At 38.2% G+C, this 22,560-nt stretch overlaps 5 protein-coding genes and 1 long non-coding RNA gene across 8 annotated transcripts; 2 read left to right on the top strand and 4 right to left on the bottom strand.

Moving 5' to 3' along the window:
• Positions 1 to 754: 754 nt before the first annotated feature.
• Positions 755 to 1,723, bottom strand: LOC135335735 (uncharacterized). Its single transcript, XR_010394601.1, has 3 exons — positions 1,502 to 1,723; positions 1,161 to 1,236; positions 755 to 1,109 (listed from the first exon to the last, which is right to left on the bottom strand). It is a non-coding gene; the product is annotated as an uncharacterized LOC135335735 (long non-coding RNA).
• A 7,014-nt stretch (positions 1,724 to 8,737) lies between these two features.
• Positions 8,738 to 10,149, top strand: LOC135336291 (uncharacterized). The gene has a single exon (XM_064532053.1). It carries the CDS (start codon positions 8,825 to 8,827, stop codon positions 9,836 to 9,838), a length of 1,014 nt encoding a protein of 337 aa, XP_064388123.1. The 5' UTR covers positions 8,738 to 8,824; the 3' UTR covers positions 9,839 to 10,149.
• A 2,110-nt stretch (positions 10,150 to 12,259) lies between these two features.
• Positions 12,260 to 14,209, top strand: LOC135336288 (uncharacterized). Its single transcript, XM_064532047.1, has one exon. It carries the CDS (start codon positions 12,260 to 12,262, stop codon positions 14,207 to 14,209), a length of 1,950 nt encoding a protein of 649 aa, XP_064388117.1.
• Positions 14,210 to 14,215: 6 nt separating this feature from the next.
• On the bottom strand, positions 14,216 to 16,681 carry LOC135336289 (uncharacterized). The gene has a single exon (XM_064532048.1). It carries the CDS (start codon positions 16,679 to 16,681, stop codon positions 14,741 to 14,743), a length of 1,941 nt encoding a protein of 646 aa, XP_064388118.1. The 3' UTR covers positions 14,216 to 14,740.
• A 2,347-nt stretch (positions 16,682 to 19,028) lies between these two features.
• Positions 19,029 to 19,970, bottom strand: LOC135336292 (uncharacterized). Its single transcript, XM_064532054.1, has one exon. It carries the CDS (start codon positions 19,968 to 19,970, stop codon positions 19,029 to 19,031), a length of 942 nt encoding a protein of 313 aa, XP_064388124.1.
• LOC135336290 (proline-rich protein 36-like) lies at positions 19,909 to 22,274 on the bottom strand. Of its 3 annotated transcripts, XM_064532051.1 has the most exons (3): positions 21,626 to 22,269; positions 20,115 to 20,632; positions 19,909 to 20,047 (listed from the first exon to the last, which is right to left on the bottom strand). In XM_064532051.1, the coding sequence occupies exons 1-3, from the start codon at positions 22,083 to 22,085 to the stop codon at positions 20,036 to 20,038; spliced, it is 990 nt and encodes a 329-aa protein (XP_064388121.1). In that variant the 5' UTR covers positions 22,086 to 22,269; the 3' UTR covers positions 19,909 to 20,035. The 3 variants fall into 3 exon arrangements, with proteins under 3 accessions (XP_064388121.1, XP_064388120.1, XP_064388119.1); XM_064532050.1 differs by having other exon boundaries at positions 19,909 to 20,629; positions 21,626 to 22,274; XM_064532049.1 differs by having other exon boundaries at positions 19,909 to 20,632; positions 21,626 to 22,272.
• Positions 22,275 to 22,560: the final 286 nt, after the last annotated feature.

Raw genomic sequence — 22,560 nt, 5'->3', positions numbered from 1 at the left:
AAGAGGAAACATAATATGCAGTGTGCTTGTGCAATCCACTGCATGTACCTATATAGAGTTTGTTAGCAAAATTACATTTACTAAAGCAGAAATTGCGGGAGGTTTCTTTGCTACTAGTGGATCATCCATCATGCATCCTGCAATGCTATCTAGAATGCTAGGGGGGTAATTGACCGTAATTGCCCCACCCCCTGCTATCTATGGTCCTGTGTATACAGCAGTGACTAGTACCAGTGATATAGATCAGCAACCGCTTATTCCAGGGTAGTGAGAATTGACAGTGATTACATCATCCTTAACAGTGATTCTGGTGTTATAATTATACCCATATCCATTATTCATCTCTTTATATACAATGACATCACCTAATGCTACTACATTCACATTTTTCATTTCTGGGATTACGAAATGGATAACAATCCTTGTCATGATCTTCATTATCGTTGAGCCAATAACCTTCACTGAACTCAATAAACTAGCTGATAAAGTTTCACAGGATGTTTGTATCTTTGTCCAGCAAGTATTGTTATCCACTGCTTCAGTGTTTGCATGCTTCTACTGGTGAAGAATTAGCAGTAGCAATCATAAGATATGAATAGAGTGCTAACATTAGGAGGTAATAGAACTCCATATCATTTTAAATAGCCTCGATCCCAGGCCGAGTTTTCGCTTTTATAACGGTTAGGCGAACAACTGGGCCTGGTACTAGTTGTCTGCGCATGCGTCAAATTTTCATTGTATAAAATTATTTGTGGTTGGCAAAAATATTTAATAAATCAACAATCGAAATTTGTACACAGAAAAATGCACAGAGTGAGTACACAAAAGATGCACATAGGGAGTACACAAAAGGTGCACATAGGGAGCTGCTTCACAAAGGCCTGGGGAGTTGCCAGTTGTGCTGCAGCACAATTACAGTGACCCAGGACAACTTCAGGATGATTGAATGCCTTCAAATTACGTTTCAAAAAGATTTAGCAGGCTGCTGGACTTCTCTGATTCTAGGCCCCAACTCGTAGCTCAGTTAAATTTTGCTTGAGAAAACGTAGATTCTCTTGATGTCTCTGAGCTATCCAGCAACGCTCGAATGAGCAGGTCATACTCCAGTCCTGTGAGCATAGGACAATATTAAAAGAAACCAAAGATGGTTAAACCTTTACCTCAAACTGTCCAGTCTCGTTCGTTAGTATAGCCAAGAGGAGCACTGTTGGGATAGCTGGATATTAGCCATTGCTCCTGTACAGAGAAGTAGACATTCTAAATACGTGTAGATCTATATACTGTTGACACTATAACCTGTTTAATACATATGTAATACATATGTATTAAACAGGTTATAGTGTCATTGTCGACGAGCTGATGATGGCAGCACCAAGTTCTCACACTCTTCACTTGATCCACCATATTAATGATGAAACTATAGTCTACCTACCGGTAGATCTTGCCAAACATGAACAAGACTTGATAGCATAGCCATAGGGCCCACACAAAAATATCTGACCTTAACAAGCTTGACAAAGCTTTATACCTCTTCCCTTGTTGTTCAGTCTTCAGAATAAGCTTCAGAGAAGAGAGAAGCTTCAGCTAAGAGCCATTCCAATCGATTCCAATAATGATAAAACGGGAACTGACTTCTAGTACACGATAGTACACGAATATAAATGTCACGAAAGTGAACGAGAATATCCATTTGTCAGAATCTGACAACGACTGACGCATGCGCAGACAACTAGTACCAGGCCTAGTTGTTCGCCTAACCGTTATAAAAGCGAAAACTCGGCCTGGGATCGAGGCTTTATATAATATACCGTATAGCGGGTAATTTTCGTGGGGCAAAATATTCGTGGTTTTCGTGATTGACGGTCTGACCACGAATATTTTACCCACGAATGGAAGGGACCTGCCTACCTTTACCTGCAGTGCAAGCAGCAACCACGAAAACATCCTATTTGGGCTTAATTGAATGCATATACACAAGTTGACTATTTCAGTTGATTGACTATTTCAGTTGACTAGACATACAGACGAAAGAAAACAGAGTATTCATAATTAAAATTCCGTGCAATACATAAATGAAACATTCTATTATTGTTTACTGTTTCACTTTCATCTCCAAAGCAATACATTTGACCAGTGGAACGCTGGTGCTCTACTAAATAGGCTTACGCTTACCGAATAGAGAACAAGATCCCTCAGTTATAAGATTTAGATATGGAGTTCTATTACCTCCTAATGTTAACAATCTCCTCTCATCTTATGATTGCTACTGCTAATTCTGTACCAGTAGAAGCAAACACTGAAGCAGTGGATAACAATACTTGCTGGACAAAGATACAAATACCATGTGAAATTACATCAACGACACCAGCTGGTTTAATAAAAGATCTCAGCTCAAAGAAGTCTATTGGTTCAACAGTGATCGAAGATCATGACCTGGATTGTTATCCTTGGATGTTTCGTAATTCAACAAATGGAAAATGTGAATGTAGTAACATTCCACTTCACTCTGTACTATGTGATGTTGAAATCAGCAGGACATCCATTCTAGATTGCTATTGTATGACTTACGATAGTGAGAGCAATGAAACTCAACTAGGAAGATGTGTGTATGGTTGCGGACATAAAACGGACACTGTGTTTTATCCACTTCCAAATAACACAGACAATCTTAATTCATACTCTTGTGGAAATATGAACCGCGATTCAACACTATGTGGGAAGTGTCTACCGGGATATTCACCACTCTTGTACTCATATGAAATGAAATGCATGAACTGCACAGGAGAGAACATGACCTACAACTGGATCAAGTACATAGCAGTTGCTTACATTCCATTAACATTCTTCTTTTTCTTCATTGTCCTGTTTAAATTTAACGGAACTTATCCTTTGCTGAAGTTGTTCATTGGCTTGTCCCAAGGAATCTTTTCACCTATAGCCTCAAGAGCTTTTCTTTCCGTTGTTTCAAAGAAATTAGTTTATATTGAAAAATTTACTAAAGCTTTAGGTAGCTTTTATGGTATCTGGAATTTGGATTTCTTTCGTACCGTCATTCCACCTATTTGTGCAATGGACATTAGTCAAATACAAGTGTTTGCTTTGGATTATGCTATTGCCTTTTATCCATTGGTACTGGTTATTCTGACTTACTTTCTCATTAGTTTGCATAGCCGTGATGTGCGTATAGTTGTTTGGTTGTGGAGACCTTTTCATAAAGTTTTCAGTTTAGTTGGTCAAAACTGGGATATGGAAGGATCGATTGTGAATGCTTTTGCTACCTTCTTTTTACTCTCCTACTTAAAATTTCTCAACACTACTGTTGATTTGCTAATATTTACTACAATGTATGTACTGAAGCCGAACAGCAGAGAATATGTTATAAAGTATGTCCTTTACTATGATGCCACAGTGGAATACTTTGGACATGACCATCTTCCGTACGCAATAGTAGCTTTGTTTGTCGGAGTTTTTGTTGTAATACTTCCTATAGTGTTTCTGATTGTATATCCAATGAAATGGTTCCAGAAATATCTCAATGTTTTGAAAATTCAACGTCAACGTCTTGACATGTTTGTCAACTGCTACCAAGGTTACTACAAGGATGGAACGAATGGTACCAGAGATTATCGATAGTTTTCTGTGGCATACTTTCTTCTTCAGATGATTCTGTTCGTACTATTCTCAGTCTCGCTAAGTATCTATTGTTTTCTATTGGAGTGTTATTCATAATTACCCTCATGTTTATGCAACTTTCATTACGACCATACAAGGAAGAATTCAAAGTGTATAACATAACAGATGCTTTCATGCTACTGATTCTTAGTGGAGTGTTTATTATGGCAATCGCAGGAGATGAAGCTGACATCAAAGCATCCTACTTCAGTATATTTTCTTATTCGGTACTAGCACTCATTGCAATTTTCCCGATAATCTACTTTTTTGTAGTAACTATTTGGTGGCTCTTGGTAAAGAAACAACTCAAAACTTGGTGCATTAGCAAATTTTGTAGCTTTCGTGCTCAGCCTGAAATCCCACAAATTGATGAGTCATTTTCGGAGATTCCACACCGATTAGAGAATCCATCAGATTGCTCATCATCAAATACCTCGCTGATTTCTGCCCCAGGAAAAGATTCAAAGTATGGCTCTGTTGCTTAATTGTGCTGTATAGAGCCATGATTGTATGCTGAGTAGTAGAGTGTACTGTCTGAAAGTGTAGCTTAAGCCTACACAAATAGGTGTTTGTGCACAGTGCACAGTATACATGCATAGAGACTATGTTTTTGTGTTCTTAAAAACTAGAGCGCACTAAAGTGCAACCCCCTCAGTGTTATTCGGATTCTATTTTGGTATGGGAACGCATGATGAAATAGTTATGGGTGTAAGCAGCCTCCACTACACACATTGCCTATAGCTATCTATAGTGCTATTAAATGAAGTTGTAGGTTCCAAAAGAGTGTCATGTATATTATAGAGCACGCGTACATGCCACACAACGATAATAAATAATGGTGATAAAACATTCACTATAAATATAAAATTATAATTATATACACAAGAGTACATGTACTCCTGATATGAACTTATTTGTGGGCCCACTATAGCTATATTACAAGTATTCAGGCCTGGTATAGTATGATGAAAGCACCGCGGGTACTGATACCTCGGCGGATGAGTCAAAGCTACATAACATAAAGCCATAGGTATTGCTAATACACACGTGATACCATTTATCACGACAGAAGAGGTTTAAAGGCAAAGAACCTGCAGCATACAAGCTGAGACCTACATATGAGAAGCAAGTGTTGTTGGCTGTTTTATACTGTTAACATAATAAATGTTGTGTATACAACCGTTTTGACAACAGCAAAATCGATCAGTTAGTTCCACAACAACATTCTTTTCTACCCTCTTTCTATCCCGAGTCCCCAACACTCACTCCACTGGAATGCTGATATGTGTTACACCGGCCTGTCCGTATCAACATTCTACACACGAAAACAAGTTTGATACGACAAACAAGTAAACCATAAAAATTATAGTCTATCTACGAACTATTGTATTGTTCGAACAATCAGTATTAATAGTCTATTTTGAATCTATTTGGGACCACTATCATAAAGCTATTTAGCCACGCTGGTAAAATGTACTCTCCCAAAACGAGCCATATCATGAATGAACTATCAAGTGAAATACAGACTCTATGTTTTCAACTTCATTCCTTACATGCAGGAGGTGCTTGCTAGTAGATTATTATTTTATAAACTATATTCAACTTCATTCACAATCTTATCATGTGCAGGTGCCACTATAGTGGACTTACCCCTACTCCATGAATGTAGAGAACAATTATTATTATAGTCAGTCTAAGAGATAGATATGGAGTTCCTTTACCTACTATTGTTAACTCTCTCTTCCCATCTTATGATTGCTACTGCTAATTCTTCACAAGTAGAAGCAAACACTGAAGCAATGGATAACAATACTTGCTGGACAAAGATACAAATACCCTGTGAAACTTTATCAACGACACAAAATGGAAGAGGTATCAGCTCAGAGAAGTTTATTGGCTCAAAGGTAATCGAAGATCATGACATGGATTGTTATCCTTGGATGTTTCGTAATCCCATAAATGGAAAATGTGAATGTAGTAACATTCCACTTCACTCTGTACTATGTGATATTGAAATCAGCAGGACATCCATTCTTGACTGCTATTGTATGACTTACAATAGTGAGAGCAATGAAACTCAACTAGGAAGATGTGTGTATGGTTGCGGACATAAAACAGACACTGTCTTTTATACACTTCCAAATAGCACAGACGATCTTAATTTATACTCTTGTGGAAGACTGAACCGCGATTCAACACTGTGTGGGAAGTGTCTACCAGGATATTCACCACTCTTGTACTCATATGAAATGAAATGCATGAACTGCACGGGAGAGAACACAAGCTACAACTGGATCAAGTACATAGCAGTTGCTTATATTCCATTAACATTTTTCTTTTTCTTTGTCGTAATCTTTAAATTTAACGGAAATTCTCCTTTGCTGAAGTTGTTCATTAGTGTGTCCCAGGGAATCTCTTCACCCATAGCGGCAAGAGCTTTTCTTTCAGTTGTTTCAAGGAAAGCTTATATTGAGAATTTCACTAGAGCTTTTGGTAGTTTCTATGGTATCTGGAATTTGGATTTCTTTCGTACTGTCATTCCACCTATTTGTGCGACGGACATCAGTCAAAATACAAGTGCTTGCTTTGGATTATGCTATTGCCTTTTATCCATTGTTACTGGTTATTCTGACTTACTTTCTCATTAGTTTGCATAGCCGTGATGTACGTATAGTTGTTTGGTTGTGGAGACCTTTTCATAAGGTTTTCGGTTTAGTTAGTCAAAACTGGGATATGGAAGGGTCGATTGTGAATGCTTTTGCTACCTTCTTTTTACTCTCCTACTTAAAGATTCTCAACACTACTACTGATTTGCTAATATTTACGAAAATGTATGTACTGAAAGACAACAACAACAAAGAATACGCTAAAAAGCATGTACTTTACTATGATGCCACAGTAGAATACTTGGGACAAGAACATCTTCCGTACGCAATAGTAGCTTTGTTTGTCGGAGTTTTCATTGTAATACTTCCTATAGTGTTTATGATTGTATATCCAATGAAATGGTTTCAGAAATGTCTCAATGCTTTGAAAATTCAGCGTCAACGCCTTGACATGTTTGTCAACTGCTACCAAGGTTACTACAAGGACGGAAAAAATGGTACCAGAGATTATCGATGGTTTTCTGTGTCATACTTCATACTTCAGCTGATTATGTTCGTACTATTCACAGTCACGCAAAGTATATATTTTTTGGCTATTGGAGCGTTAGTCACAGTTACTCTCATGTTTATGCACCTTTCATTACGACCATACAAGGAAGAATTCAAAGTGTACGACATAACAGATGCCTTCATGCTACTAAGTATGAGTGGAGTGTTCATTATGGCAATCGCAGGAGATGAAGCGGACATCAAAGCTTCCTACTTCAGTACATTTTCTTATTCATTTCTAGCACTCTTTGGAATTATCCCGATTATCTACTTTCTTGTAGTAACTATTTGGTGGCTCCTGGTAAAGAAACAACTCAAAACTTGGTGCATCAGCAAACTTCGTAGCTTTCGAGCTCAGCCTGAAATCCCACAAATTGAAGAGTCGTTTTCAGACAGTGATATTCCACACAGGTTGGAAAATCCATCAGATTACTCATCACCAAATACCCCACTGATTTCTGCCACTGGAAAAGATGCAAAGTATGGCTCCGTTGCTTGAAGTGTCATTCCAGAGCCATGGTTGTAATGCTAAAGTTGACCGTACTGAAAGTGTAGCTTCCCTTCACATACAAGTATATAGGTGTTTGTGCACAGTGCACAACTATAGTGGTAGAGACAACATGTCATAATTACTAGAGCACTACAGTGCAAAACCCTCAGTGTTAGTCGAGGTTGAATAGCTTTATAAGTGACAGAAAATATAGTTATTGTTACTGCATGAGTCATCGATATAATAATTCAGTATCATATAATTATATAGTTGATGTACAATTCTTGCAACGTTATATTGTTCTACTATATTATAGGTAGTCCACCAGTATTGAGTCTTCACATGGAAATAACAGGGCTCCTCCACATGGTATACGTGCATGTATGGAATGTGCTTGGCTAAGATTGACTTAGTCTCATGTACTTCAGATGTAATGTTTTGTTACTACTATAATTTATTGATCATTTGTTTCGTGCATATGTATAGCCTCGTTCGGCCTGGGAACAAGGCTAATGCTCTTAAAAAATTGAGATACTCGTGTGATATCTCCTCTGGTACATGTGTGCATGGCGAAAACGCGTTCGAAAGTGAATATCTTAAGTACAATGAAAATCTTAGCAGCACTTAGCAGTTTGACATAGCATAATTTTTACATAGCTAGAATCCGCATAGTAAGATGCTCCATCCCCGCATGTGCTCCTGGTATACGTTAAGAGACTTTTTATGACAAATTGGTTTAGTACCTCGTATATAGTCTGTCTGAACATACTATATTAGCAAGATTGTTGAAACTCACCGTCACTGCATATATCAATGGGTTTCATTCTCAATACTGCATGTGTATGTAGCAATCAGTTAATTGCAGTCCTTGCATGCTTATATAATATACCGTATAGCGGGTAATTTTCGTGGGGCAAAATATTCGTGGTTTTCGTGATTGACGGTCTGACCACGAATATTTTACCCACGAATGAAGCGACCTTGCCTACCTTTACCTGCAGTGCAAGCAGCAACCACGAAAACATTATCTACCAAATGACTAAATACTGCTCAACCACGAATATTTTGTCCTCCAAAAATTACCCGCTAGACGGTATAGCATTTTAAATTAGTGACATCTTGTAATAATTATTAATGGTATACACACAGAGGAATTTTCATGATGGTATTACGCAATGTAGCGTAAGGATATAATTTAGCCCTTAGCTCAGCTATAACTATATTATCCTATTTGGGCTTAATTGAATGCATATACACAAGTTGACTATTTCAGTTGATTGACTATTTCAGTTGACTATACATACAGACGAAAGAAAACAAAGTATTCATAATTAAAATTCCGTGCAATACATAAATAATGATACATTCTTATTATAAAATGATATTGTTTACTGTTTCACTTTCATCTCCAAAGCAATACACTTGACCAGTGGAACGCTGGTGCTCTACTAAATAGGCTTACACTTACCGAATAGAGAACAAGATCCCTCAGTTATAAGATTTAGATATGGAGTTCTATTACCTCCTAATGTTAACAACCTCCTCTCATCTTGTGATTGCTACTGCTAATTCTGTACCAGTAGAAGCAAACACTGAAGCAGTGGATAACAATACTTGCTGGACAACGGTACAAATACCCTGTGAAACTTCACCAACCACACAAACTGGTTTAATAAAAGATCTCAGCTCAAAGAAGTCTATTGGTTCAAGAGTGATTGAAGATCATGACCTGGATTGTTATCCTTGGATGTTTCGTAATTCAACAAATGGAAAATGTGAATGTAGTAACATTCCACTTCACTCTGTACTATGTGATGTTGAAATCAGCAGGACATCCATTCTAGATTGCTATTGTATGACTTACGATAGTGAGAGCAATGAAACTCAACTAGGAAGATGTGTGTATGGTTGCGGACATAAAACGGACACTGTGTTTTATCCACTTCCAAATGACACAGACAATCTTAATTCATACTCTTGTGGAAATATGAACCGCCATTCAACACTATGTGGGAAGTGTCTACCAGGATATTCACCACTCTTGTACTCGTATGAAATGAAATGCATGAACTGTACGGGAGAGAGTATGACCTACAATTGGATCAAGTACATAGCAGTTGCTTACATTCCATTAACATTTTTCTTTTTCTTTGTCGTAATCTTTAAATTTAACGGAAATTCTCCTTTGCTGAAGTTGTTCATTAGTGTGTCCCAGGGAATCTTTTCACCCATAGCGGCAAAAGCTTTTCTTTCAGTTGTTTCAAGGAAAGCTTATATTGATAATTTTACTAGAGCTTTAGGTAGCTTCTATGGGATCTGGAATTTGGATTTCTTTCGTACTGTCATTCCACCTATTTGTGCGACGGACATCAGTCAAATACAAGTGCTTGCTTTGGATTATGCTATTGCCTTTTATCCATTGGTACTGGTTATTCTGACTTACTTTCTCATTAGTTTGCATAGCCATGATGTACGTATAGTTGTTTGGTTGGGAGACCTTTTCATAAGGTTTTCGGTTTAGTTAGTCAAAGCTGGGATATGGAAGGGTCGATTGTGAATGCTTTTGCTACCTTCTTTTTACTCTCCTACTTAAAGATTCTCAACACTACTACTGATTTGCTAATATTTACTACAATGTATGTACTGAAAGACAACAACAAAGAATACGCTAAAAAGCATGTACTTTACTATGATGCCACAGTAGAATACTTGGGACAAGAACATCTTCCGTACGCAATAGTAGCTTTGTTTGTCGGAGTTTTCATTGTAATACTTCCTATAGTGTTTCTGATTGTATATCCAATGAAATGGTTTCAGAAATGTCTCAATGCTTTGAAAATTCAGCGTCAACGCCTTGACATGTTTGTCAACTGCTACCAAGGTTACTACAAGGACGGAAAAAATGGTACCAGAGATTATCGATGGTTTTCTGTGTCATACTTCATACTTCAGCTGATTATGTTCGTACTATTCACAGTCACGCAAAGTATATATTTTTTTTCTATTGGAGCGTTAGTCACAGTTACTCTCATGTTTATGCACCTTTCATTACGACCATACAAGGAAGAATTCAAAGTGTACGACATAACAGATGCCTTCATGCTACTAAGTATGAGTGGAGTGTTCATTATGGCAATCGCAGGAGATGAAGCGGACATCAAAGCTTCCTACTTCAGTACATTTTCTTATTCATTTCTAGCACTCCTTGGAATTATCCCGATAATCTACTTTCTTGTAGTAACTATTTGGTGGCTCCTGGTAAAGAAACAACTCAAAACTTGGTGCATCAGCAAACTTCGTAGCTTTCGAGCTCAGCCTGAAATCCCACAAATTGAAGAGTCGTTTTCAGACAGTGATATTCCACACAGGTTGGAAAATCCATCAGATTACTCATCACCAAATACCCCACTGATTTCTGCCACTGGAAAAGATGCAAAGTATGGCTCCGTTGCTTGAAGTGTCATTCCAGAGCCATGGTTGTAATGCTAAAGTTGACTGTACTGAAAGTGTAGCTTCCCTTCACATACAAGTATATAGGTGTTTGTGCACAGTGCACAACTATAGTGGTAGAGACAGCATTATTTTTGTTCTTAGAGTACTACAGTGCAAAACCCTCAGTGTTAGTCGAGGTTGAATAGCTTTATAAGTGACAGAAAATATAGTTATTGTTACTGCATGAGTCATCGATATAATAATTCAGTATCATATATATAGTTGATGTACAATTCTTGCAACCTTATATTGTTCTACTATATTATAGGTAGTCCACCAGTATTGAGTCTTCACATGGAAATAACAGGGCTCCTCCACATGGTATACGTGCATGTATGGAATGTGCTTGGCTAAGATTGACTTAGTCTCATGTACCTCAGATGTAATGTTTTGTTACTACTATAATTTATTGATCATTTGTTTCGTGCATATGTATAGCCTCGTTCAGCCTGGGAACAAGGCTAATGCTCTTAAAAAATTGAGATACTCGTGTGATATCTCCTCTGGTACATGTTTGCATGGCGAAAACGCGTTCGAAAGTGAATATCTTAAGTACAATGAAAATCTTAGCAGCACTTAGCAGTTTGACATAGCATAATTTTTACATAGCTAGAATTCGCATAGTAAGACGCTCCATCCCCGCATGTGCTCCTGGTATACGTTAAGAGACTTTTTATGACAAATTGGTTTAGTACCTCGTATATAGTCTGTCTGAACATACTATATTAGCAAGATTGTTGAAACTCACCGTCACTGCATATATCAATGGGTTTCATTCTCAATACTGCATGTGTATGTAGCAATCAGTTAATTGCAGTCCTTGCATGCTTATATAATATACTATATAGCGGGTAATTTTTGTGGGGCAAAATATTCGTGGTTTTCGTGATTGACGGTCTGACCACGAATATTTTACCCACGAATGAAGCGACCTTGCCTACCTTTACCTGCAGTGCAAGCAGCAACCACGAAAACATTATCTACCAAATGACTAAATACTGCTCAACCACGAATATTTTGTCCTCCAAAAATTACCCGCTAGACGGTATATATAGCATTTTTAAATTAGTGACATCTTGTAATAATTATTAATGGTATACACACAGAGGAATTTTCATGATGGTATTACGCAATGTAGCGTAAGGATATAATTTAGCCCTTAGCTCAGCTATAACTATATTATCCTATTTGGGCTTAATTGAATGCATATACACAAGTTGACTATTTCAGTTGATTGACTATTTCAGTTGACTATACATACAGACGAAAGAAAACAGAGTATTTATAACTGAAATTCCGTGCAATACATAAATGAAACATTCTAATATTGTTTACTGTTTCACTTTCATCTCCAAAGATATACATTTGACCAGTGGAACGCTGGTGCTCTACTAAATAGGCTTACACTTACCGAATAGAGAACAAGATCCCTCAGTTATAAGATTTAGATATGGAGTTCTATTACCTCCTAATGTTAACAACCTCCTCTCATCTTGTGATTGCTACTGCTAATTCTGTACCAGTAGAAGCAAACACTGAAGCAGTGGATAACAATACTTGCTGGACAACGGTACAAATACCCTGTGAAACTTCACCAACCACACAAACTGGTTTAATAAAAGATCTCAGCTCAAAGAAGTCTATTGGTTCAACAGTGATCGAAGATCATGACCTGGATTGTTATCCTTGGATGTTTCGTAATTCAACAAATGGAAAATGTGAATGTAGTAACATTCCACTTCACTCTGTACTATGTGATGTTGAAATCAGTAGGACATCCATTCTAGATTGCTATTGTATGACTTACGATAGTGAGAGCAATGAAACTCAACTAGGAAGATGTGTGTATGGTTGCGGACATAAAACGGACACTGTGTTTTATCCACTTCCAAATGACACAGACAATCTTAATTCATACTCTTGTGGAAATATGAACCGCGATTCAACACTATGTGGGAAGTGTCTACCAGGATATTCACCACTCTTGTACTCGTATGAAATGAAATGCATGAACTGTACGGGAGAGAGTATGACCTACAATTGGATCAAGTACATAGCAGTTGCTTACATTCCATTAACATTTTTCTTTTTCTTTGTCGTAATCTTTAAATTTAACGGAAATTCTCCTTTGCTGAAGTTGTTCATTAGTGTGTCCCAGGGAATCGTTTCACCCATAGTGGCAAAAGCTTTTCTTTCAGTTGTTTCAAGGAAAGCTTATATTGATAATTTCACTAGAGCTTTAGGTAGCTTCTATGGGATCTGGAATTTGGATTTCTTTCGTACTGTCATTCCACCTATTTGTGCGACGGACATTAGTCAAATACAAGTGCTTGCTTTGGATTATGCTATTGCCTTTTATCCATTGTTACTGGTTATTCTGACTTACTTTCTCATTAGTTTGCATAGCCATGATGTACGTATAGTTGTTTGGTTGTGGAGACCTTTTCATAAGGTTTTCGGTTTAGTTAGTCAAAGCTGGGATATGGAAGGGTCGATTGTGAATGCTTTTGCTACCTTCTTTTTACTCTCCTACTTTAAGATTCTCAACACTACTGCTTATTTGCTAATATTTACTACAATGTATGTACTGAAAGACAACAACAAAGAATACGCTAAAAAGCATGTACTTTACTATGATGCCACAGTGGAATACTTGGGACAAGAACATCTTCTGTACGCAATAGTAGCTTTGTTCGTCGGAGTTTTCATTGTAATACTTCCTATAGTGTTTCTGATTGTATATCCAATGAAATGGTTTCAGAAATGTCTCAATGCTTTGAAAATTCAGCGTCAACGCCTTGACATGTTTGTCAACTGCTACCAAGGTTACTACAAGGACGGAACAAATGGTACCAGAGATTATCGATGGTTTTCTGTGTCATACTTCATACTTCAGCTGATTATGTTCGTACTATTCACAGTCACGCAAAGTATCTATTGTTTTTCTATTGGAGCGTTATTCATAGTTACTCTCATGTTTATGCACCTTTCATTACGACCATACAAGGAAGAATTCAAAGTGTACGACATAACAGATGCCTTCATGCTACTAAGTATGAGTGGAATGTTCATTATGGCAATCGCAGGAGACGAAGCTGGCATCAAAGCTTCCTACTTCAGAACATTTTCTTGTTTATTTCCAGCCCTCATTGCAATTGTTCCAATGATCTACTTTCTTGTAGTAACTAGTTGGTGGCTCCTGGTAAAGAAACAATTCAAAACTTGGTGCATCAGCAAACTTCGTAGCTTCCGTACTCCGCCTGAAAATCCACAAATTGATGAGTCATTTTCAGAGAGTGATATTCCACACCGGTTAGAAAATCCATCAGATTACTCCTCTCCAAATACCCCACTGATTTCTGCCGTTGGAAAAGATGCAAAGTATGGCTCCGTTGCTTGAAGTGTCATTCCAGAGCCACGGTTGTAATGCTAAAAAGCTGACTTAGTATATATAGAGTTTACTGGCAGTATAATATTATAGTTTTCTTTAATTCACATACATAGGTTACATGCAGAAATTTTATTGTGTACCTCTGTGATATAATTATTGTGTGGGTGTAGATCTATTATCAAAGTGAAACTACTACACAAACACAAATGACAAATTCAGGTGATGTCATTGTATATAAAGAGATGAGTAATTATCTATTTTGATAAATAGATTTACACCCACACAATAATTATATGCACTATACAACAAATACCCACACTTATATACAAATGTCAGTGCACAGTGTATATAGGTGGACAATCATAATAATATAAACGTACAAACTGAAAGGTACATTTAGCTATAAATAATTAGATGTCACAGAGGTACACAACAACTTTCTGCATGTAACCAGTCCTATGTATGTGATATACTGCCAGCAAACTCTATATATACTAAGCCAGCTTTTTAGCATTACAATTATGCGTCTGGAATGACACTTCAAGCAACTGAGCCATACTTTGCATCTTTTCCAGTGGCAGAAATCAGTGGGGTATTTGGTGATGAGTAATCTGATGGATTCTCTAACTGGTGTGGAATATCACTCTCTGAAAAAAACTCCTCAATTTGTGGGATTTCAGGCGGAGCACGAAAGCTACAAAGTTTGCTAACGCACCAAGTTTTGAGTTTTTTCTTTACCAGGAGCCACCAAATAGTTACTACAAGAAAGTAGATTATCGGGACAACTGCAAGGAGTGCTAGAATCAAATAAGAAAATGCACTGAAATAGGAAGCTTTGATGTCAGCTTCGTCTCCCGCGGTTGCCATAATGAACATTCCACTAAAAATCAGTAGCATGAAGGCATCTGTTATGTTATACACTCTGAATTCTTCCTTGTATGGTCGTAACGAAAGTTGCATAAATATGAGGGTAATTATGAATAACACTCCGATGGAAAAACAATATATACTTTGCGAGAACGTAAATAGTACAAACACAATCAGCTGAAGAAAAAAGTAAGTCACTGAAAACCATCGATAATCTCTGGTACCATTCGTTCCATCCTTGTAGTAACCTTGGTAGCAGTTGACAAACATGTCAAGACGTTGACGCTGAATTTTCAAAGCATTGAGAAATTTCTGAAACCATTTCATTGGATATACAATCAGAAACACTATAGGAAGTATTACAATGAAAACTCCGACAAACAAAGCTACTATTGCGTACGGAAGATGTTTATGTCCAAAGAATTCCACTGTGGCATCATAGTAAAGGACATACTTTATAACATAATCTTTGCTGTTAGCTTCCAGTACATACATTCTAGTAAATACTAATAACTCAATAGTCGTGTTGAGAAATTTTAAGTAGGAGAGTAAAAAGAAGGTAGCAAAAGCATTCACAATCGACCCTTCCATATCCCAGTTTTGACTAACTAAACTGAAAACCTTATGAAAAGGTCTCCACAACCAAACAACTATACGTACATCACGGCCATGCAAACTAATGAGAAAGTAAGTCAGAATAACCAGTACCAATGGATAAAAGGCAATAGCATAGTCCAAAGCAAACACTTGTATTTGACTGATGTCCGTCGCACAAATAGGTGGAATGACAGCACGAAAGAAATCCAAACTCCAGATACCATAAAAGGCCTCTAAAGCTCTAATATAAGCTTTCCTTAAAGTAACAGAAAGAAAAGCTCTTGCAGCTATAGGTGAAACAAGTCCTTGGGAAATACTAATGAAACCTTTCAGCATTGGTGAAGTTCCATTGAATTTAAAGATTACGACGAAGAAAAAGAAGAATGTTAAAGGAATGTAAGCAACTGCTATGTACTTGATCCAGTTGTAGGTCATGTTCTCTCCCGTACAGTTCATGCATTCCATTTCATACGAGTACAAGAGTGGTGAATATCCTGATAGACACTGTCCACACAGTGTTGAATCGCGGTTCATTCTTCCACAAGAGTAGGTATTAAGATTGTCTGTGTTATTTGGAAGTGTATAAAAGACAGTGTCTGTTTTATGTCCGCAACCATACACACATCTTCCTAATTGAGTTTCATTGCTCTCACTATCGTAAGTCATACAATAGCAATCAAGAATGGATGTCCTGCTGATTTCAACATCACATAGTACAGAGTGATATGGAATGTTACTACATTCACATTTTCCATTTCTGGGATTACGAAACATCCAAGGATAACAATCCATGACATCATGTTCTTTGAGAACCGTTGAACTAATGAATTTCTCTGAGCTGAGATCTTTTATTAAACCAGTTTGTGTGGTTGATGAAGTTTCACAGGGTATTTGTATCTTTGTCCAGCAAGTATTGTTATCCACTGCTTCAGTGTTTGCTTCTACTGGTACAGAATTAGCAGTAGCAATCATAAGATGAGAAGTGAGTGTTAACACTAGGAGATAGAAGAAATCCATACCTATATCTTAATAATAGCTATTGATATTTTGATGGAGTAAATCCACTAATTATAGCGACACCTGCACATGATATACATGTGAATGAAGTTGAAAACAGTACGTTTAATTAAATAATCAACTTCTGTTTACTTCACCTGAGAGTTCGGTAAGTAGAGGCTTGACAAGCATATATAGTGTATGCTTAAAATAAGCAGATATATATAATTATTGCTATTAGCCTGACTCAAATAATGATGTTCGAATTGACTATATTCAGATATTGCATACTATACAAGCCATAAAATATGTACTGGAGCTAATTAATTCAATGATAGATCTAGCAACGTGATCTACATGTGGATATAAAATCATTGCAATTTGCATATTCTAAGTGTAGGTTGACTCTATAATTATTATAGGGAGAACAGGGGAAAAAATGAAATACAGCTTTAAGCAACATTTAAGCCTCATCCGTTGCTTTGCTTTTTTCTAACTTACTGTGTGGGGATACAGTAATTTCATTTTCGTTTTGTAAGTTTGTTTCTGAATACTCAAACAGACTGTGAGTAACTAATATCAGTAAAATATATTTGCCTAGCTGTCATTATAGATACTCAGTATAGGTCCGTAGATAGCTTAGATTTACAGGGGTGGCCCGAGGAAACATAATATGCAGTGTGCTTGTGCAATCCACTGCATGTACCATAGAGTTTTGTAGTTAGCAAAATTACATTTACTAAAGCAGAAATTGCGGAGGTTTCTTTGCTACTAGTGGATCATCCATCATGCATCCTGCAATGCCATCTAGAATTTCAGGGGGTAATTGCCCCACCCCCTGCTATCTATGGTCCTGTGTATACAGCAGTGACTACTTCTTCTAGTGCCAATAATATAGATCAGCGTCCGCTTATTCCAGGGTGATGAGAATTGAGAAAGCTGATACAATTATACAGCTAGTGATTACACCATCCTTAACAGTGATTCTGGCACTATAATTATACCCATATCCATTACTTATCTCTTTATATACAATGACATCACCTAAATTTGTCATTTGTGTTTGTGTAGTAGTTTCACTTTGATAAATGGATAGATCTACACCCACACAATAATTATATGCAGTATATACAACAAATACCCACACCTATATACAAATGTCAGTGCACAGTATATATAGGTGGACAATCATAATAATATAAACGTACAAACTGAAAGGTACATTTAGTAATTAGATGTCACCGAGGTACACAACAACATTTCTGCATGTAACCAGTCCTATGTATGTGATATACTGCCAGCAAACTCTATATTATATACTAAGTCAGCTTTTTAGCATTACAATTATGGCTCTGGAATGACACTTCAAGCAACGGAGCCATACTTTGCATCTTTTCCAACGGCAGAAATCAGTGGGGTATTTGGAGAGGAGTAATCTGATGGATTTTCTAACCGGTGTGGAATATCACTCTCTGAAAATGACTCATCAATTTGTGGATTTTCAGGCGGAGTACGGAAGCTAAAAAGTTTGCTGATGCACCAAGTTTTGAATTGTTTCTTTACCAGGAGCCACCAAATAGTTACTACAAGAAAGTAGATCATCGGAACAATTGCAATGAGGGCTAGAAATGAATAAGAAAATGTTCTGAAGTAGGAAGCTTTGATGCCAGCTTCGTCTCCTGCGATTGCCATAATGAACACTCCACTCATACTTAGTAGCATGAAGGCATCTGTTATGTCGTACACTTTGAATTCTTCCTTGTATGGTCGTAATGAAAGGTGCATAAACATGACAGTAACTGTGACCAACGCTCCAATAGAAAAAAAATAGATACTTTGCGTGACTGTGAATAGTACGAACATAATCAGCTGATATATGAAGTATGACACAGAAAACCATCGATAATCTCTGGTACCATTTGTTCCGTCCTTGTAGTAACCTTGGTAGCAGTTGACAAACATGTCAAGGCGTTGACGCTGAATTTTCAAAGCATTGAGACATTTCTGAAACCATTTCATTGGATATACAATCAGAAACACTATAGGAAGTATTACAATGAAAACTCCGACAAACAAAGCTACTATTGCGTACGGAAGATGTTCTTGTCCCAAGTATTCCACTGTGGCATCGTAGTAAAGTACATGCTTTTTAGCGTATTCTTTGTTGTTGTCTTTCAGTACATACATTGTAGTAAATATTAGCAAATCAGTAGTAGTGTTGAGAATCTTTAAGTAAGAGAGTAAAAAGAAGGTAGCAAAAGCATTCACAATCGACCCTTCCATATCCCAGCTTTGACTAACTAAACCGAAAACCTTATGAAAAGGTCTCCACAACCAAACAACTATACGTACATCACGGCTATGCAAACTAATGAGAAAGTAAGTCAGAATAACCAGTAACAATGGATAAAAGGCAATAGCATAATCCAAAGCAAGCACTTGTATTTTGACTGATGTCCGTCGCACAAATAGGTGGAATGACAGTACGAAAGAAATCCAAATTCCAGATACCATAGAAGCTACCAAAAGCTCTAGTGAAATTCTCAATATAAGCTTTCCTTGAAACAACTGAAAGAAAAGCTCTTGCCACTATGGGTGAAGAGATTCCCTGGGACACACTAATGAACAACTTCAGCAAAGGAGAATTTCCGTTAAATTTAAAGATTACGACAAAGAAAAAGAAAAATGTTAATGGAATATAAGCAACTGCTATGTACTTGATCCAGTTGTAGCTTGTGTTCTCTCCCGTGCAGTTCATGCATTTCATTTCATATGAGTACAAGAGTGGTGAATATCCTGGTAGACACTTCCCACACAGTGTTGAATCGCGGTTCAGTCTTCCACAAGAGTATAAATTAAGATCGTCTGTGCTATTTGGAAGTGTATAAAAGACAGTGTCTGTTTTATGTCCGCAACCATACACACATCTTCCTAGTTGAGTTTCATTGCTCTCACTATTGTAAGTCATACAATAGCAGTCAAGAATGGATGTCCTGCTGATTTCAATATCACATAGTACAGAGTGAAGTGGAATGTTACTACATTCACATTTTCCATTTATGGGATTACGAAACATCCAAGGATAACAATCCATGTCATGATCTTCGATTACCTTTGAGCCAATAAACTTCTCTGAGCTGATACCTCTTCCATTTTGTGTCGTTGATAAAATTTCACAGGGTATTTGTATCTTTGTCCAGCAAGTATTGTTATCCACTGCTTCAGTGTTTGCTTCTACTGGTGAAGAATTAGCAGTAGCAATCATAAGATGGGAAGAGAGAGTTAACAATAGTAGGTAAAGGAACTCCATATCTATCTCTTAGACTGACTATAATAATAATTGTTCTCTACATTCATGGAGTAGGGGTAAGTCCACTATAGTGGCACCTGCACATGATAAGATTGTGAATGAAGTTGAATATAGTTTATAAAATAATAATCTACTAGCAAGCACCTCCTGCATGTAAGGAATGAAGTTGAAAATATAGAGTCTGTATTTCACGGCAGCTTGTTGCCGGAAAGAGCGATCGTAGTCCAGCCAGCCGAGGTGTCCGTGACGAGAGGCCTCTAGGATCATCAGCCGGGCATAGGCAAGCTTATCTTTTGTGGGCTGATCTGTGGTGGGAATTACTGTGTAAGTCAGGAAGCAATACAACCATAATGGCAATGTATGGACATCCCTCATGCGGGGGCGTGATGGGCCTGCCGCTGATATGTTGCCTGGAGCGTGGATGCTGTGGAGCTGTTCTAGTAGGGAGATATTGTCGGCCAGCAATTCTCGCATCTCCACAAATTGACCAGATCGAATCTTGTCGACAATTTTTTGTGGGACGGGCGCTTCTGCCGGTGAGAGAATCAGTCCGCTTCCATAGGATGACTGTGGCGATTGGTATGTAGATGGGGCGCTGAGTTGGTTTTGGGTCAACGGGACCGAAGATAACAGCGCTGGTGGTGGTATGACCCCAAGGGCTGCTAGGAGGGTTGGATTAGATATTATAGTGAGGCGAAGTGCTCGTAAGAATTGATGAGTGAATGAGGAACACAAAACAAAAGCAAAAACAATAGAAGCGTGAGATATAGCCACGCGAGTGAATAATGCGAGATAGGGCTGTAGCAATCTGTCCTACTCAATACCAGCAAGTAAATATACTGCTCACTAGTTACTGCATGCTCACTAGTACTGGATAGGACTGCAATTGTCCTAGCCAAATCGACTGCTTATCATGCTCGTGCAATAGTACGGAATAGGGCCAAGGCCATGTGAATGAGCGGTGTGGTTTTTTGCTGTGCAATAGTACTGAATAGGACTATAGTAGCCAAAGCTGCAAATGAGTAGTGCATAGTGCTTCTCAAGCTGTTAGTCTGAGTCCGGTTGCCCTAGCCAAGCCACAAGAGTAAATAGTGTGTAGTGCTTATCAAGGTACTGAATAGGACTGTAGTGTTAATCCCACGTGTCATAGTGCTTATCATGCAAGCACTCACTGTTAATGGTGCTTGAGGTTTCCTGCTGTGCAATAGTACTGAATAGGAGTATAGTAGCCAAAGCCACAAGTGAGTAGTGCATATGCTTCTCAAGCTGTTAGTCTGAGTCAGTTTGCCCTAGCCAAGCCACAAGAGTAAATAGTGCTAGTGCTTATCAAGGTACTGAATAGGACTGTATAGTGTTAATCCCACGTGTCATAGTGCTTATCATGCAAGCATCATGCAAGCGCTCACGGTTAGGTAGTGCGATTTGGAAATGAGATACTATGCTGTGCTATAGTCATACTGGGCAGCAAGTGTTTGACGGGGCGTGGGACATGGCTAAACTGCTACTTCAGCCGCTGGCAATTAGCTATAATTATGGCAGCAATGGGAAAGTAATCAACAGGTGTACTCCACAACGCTATGCGAGAAGCTTAAAAAAAATGGACAATCACATATGATATATGTACCAAGCGCTAGCAATGTATTTATAACACCAACCTTGGAGAGTGGTGGGGATGAGAGTCCCTATCCCTTGTGTGGGTTGATATTGTGGAGGCTGCACGGTCTGTGCAATGGGCATCACTTGTTGTTGCCGGGTCGGTTGCCGCTGTTGTCCTGTGGTGAGCGGTGTCTGCTGCTGAGCGGGGTGCTGCTGTGGCTGTGGTAGAGAGTTGGCCAGCTCCAGTGGGTCCTGGGATTGGGTTGAAACGGGAAGGGAGCTTGCTGCCATGCGTTGGGCCTCTAGTTCGGCCCGCACTTCATTGCGTATGACTTGCAAAAATGCCGTGAAGTCGGCTTGGGCAGGTGGTGGGGCTGGTGGTGCTGGAGGCTGTCCAGCGGTGATTGGGACTACCTGTCCAGGAGGAGTTGCCGTCGAATTGTTTCGTGTGGCAGCTCGAGTAGAGCGTCGGCTTGTCGCTGTGGATCTGGTAGTTCTAGTCCTCTTTCCACGTGGCATCGTATGTAGTTAGACCAAAGTTAGACGAAGACTTTGCAGCTGACAACTGAATATGTTTATGCTTGTGATAGAGCTAGCAGTAGCTACAGTGCATGCACAATGATTGTATTATGTGCATTATGTGCAACACATGATCCTTATACCTGGCCTTGCATTTGACCACAATTATGCTGCTAAACAGGAAGTGGCCCCATCTGATGTTAACTGCATTTAAATGCATGCCTTTAAATGCTATTGATAGTTCATTCATGATATGGCTCGTTTTGGGAGAGTACATTTTACCAGCGTGGCTAAATAGCTTTATGATAGTGGTCCCAAATAGATTCAAAATAGACTATTAATACTGATTGTTCGAACAATACAATAGTTCGTAGATAGACTATAATTTTTATGGTTTACTTGTTTGTCGTATCAAACTTGTTTTCGTGTGTAGAATGTTGATACGGACAGGCCGGTGTAACACATATCAGCATTC

This window comes from Halichondria panicea, chromosome 5 (genome assembly GCF_963675165.1).
Source record: "Halichondria panicea chromosome 5, odHalPani1.1, whole genome shotgun sequence".
Lineage (NCBI taxonomy): Eukaryota > Metazoa > Porifera > Demospongiae > Suberitida > Halichondriidae > Halichondria > Halichondria panicea.
Note: the sequence above shows the minus strand (reverse complement) of the source record. Positions and strands in the feature narration are given on the sequence as shown.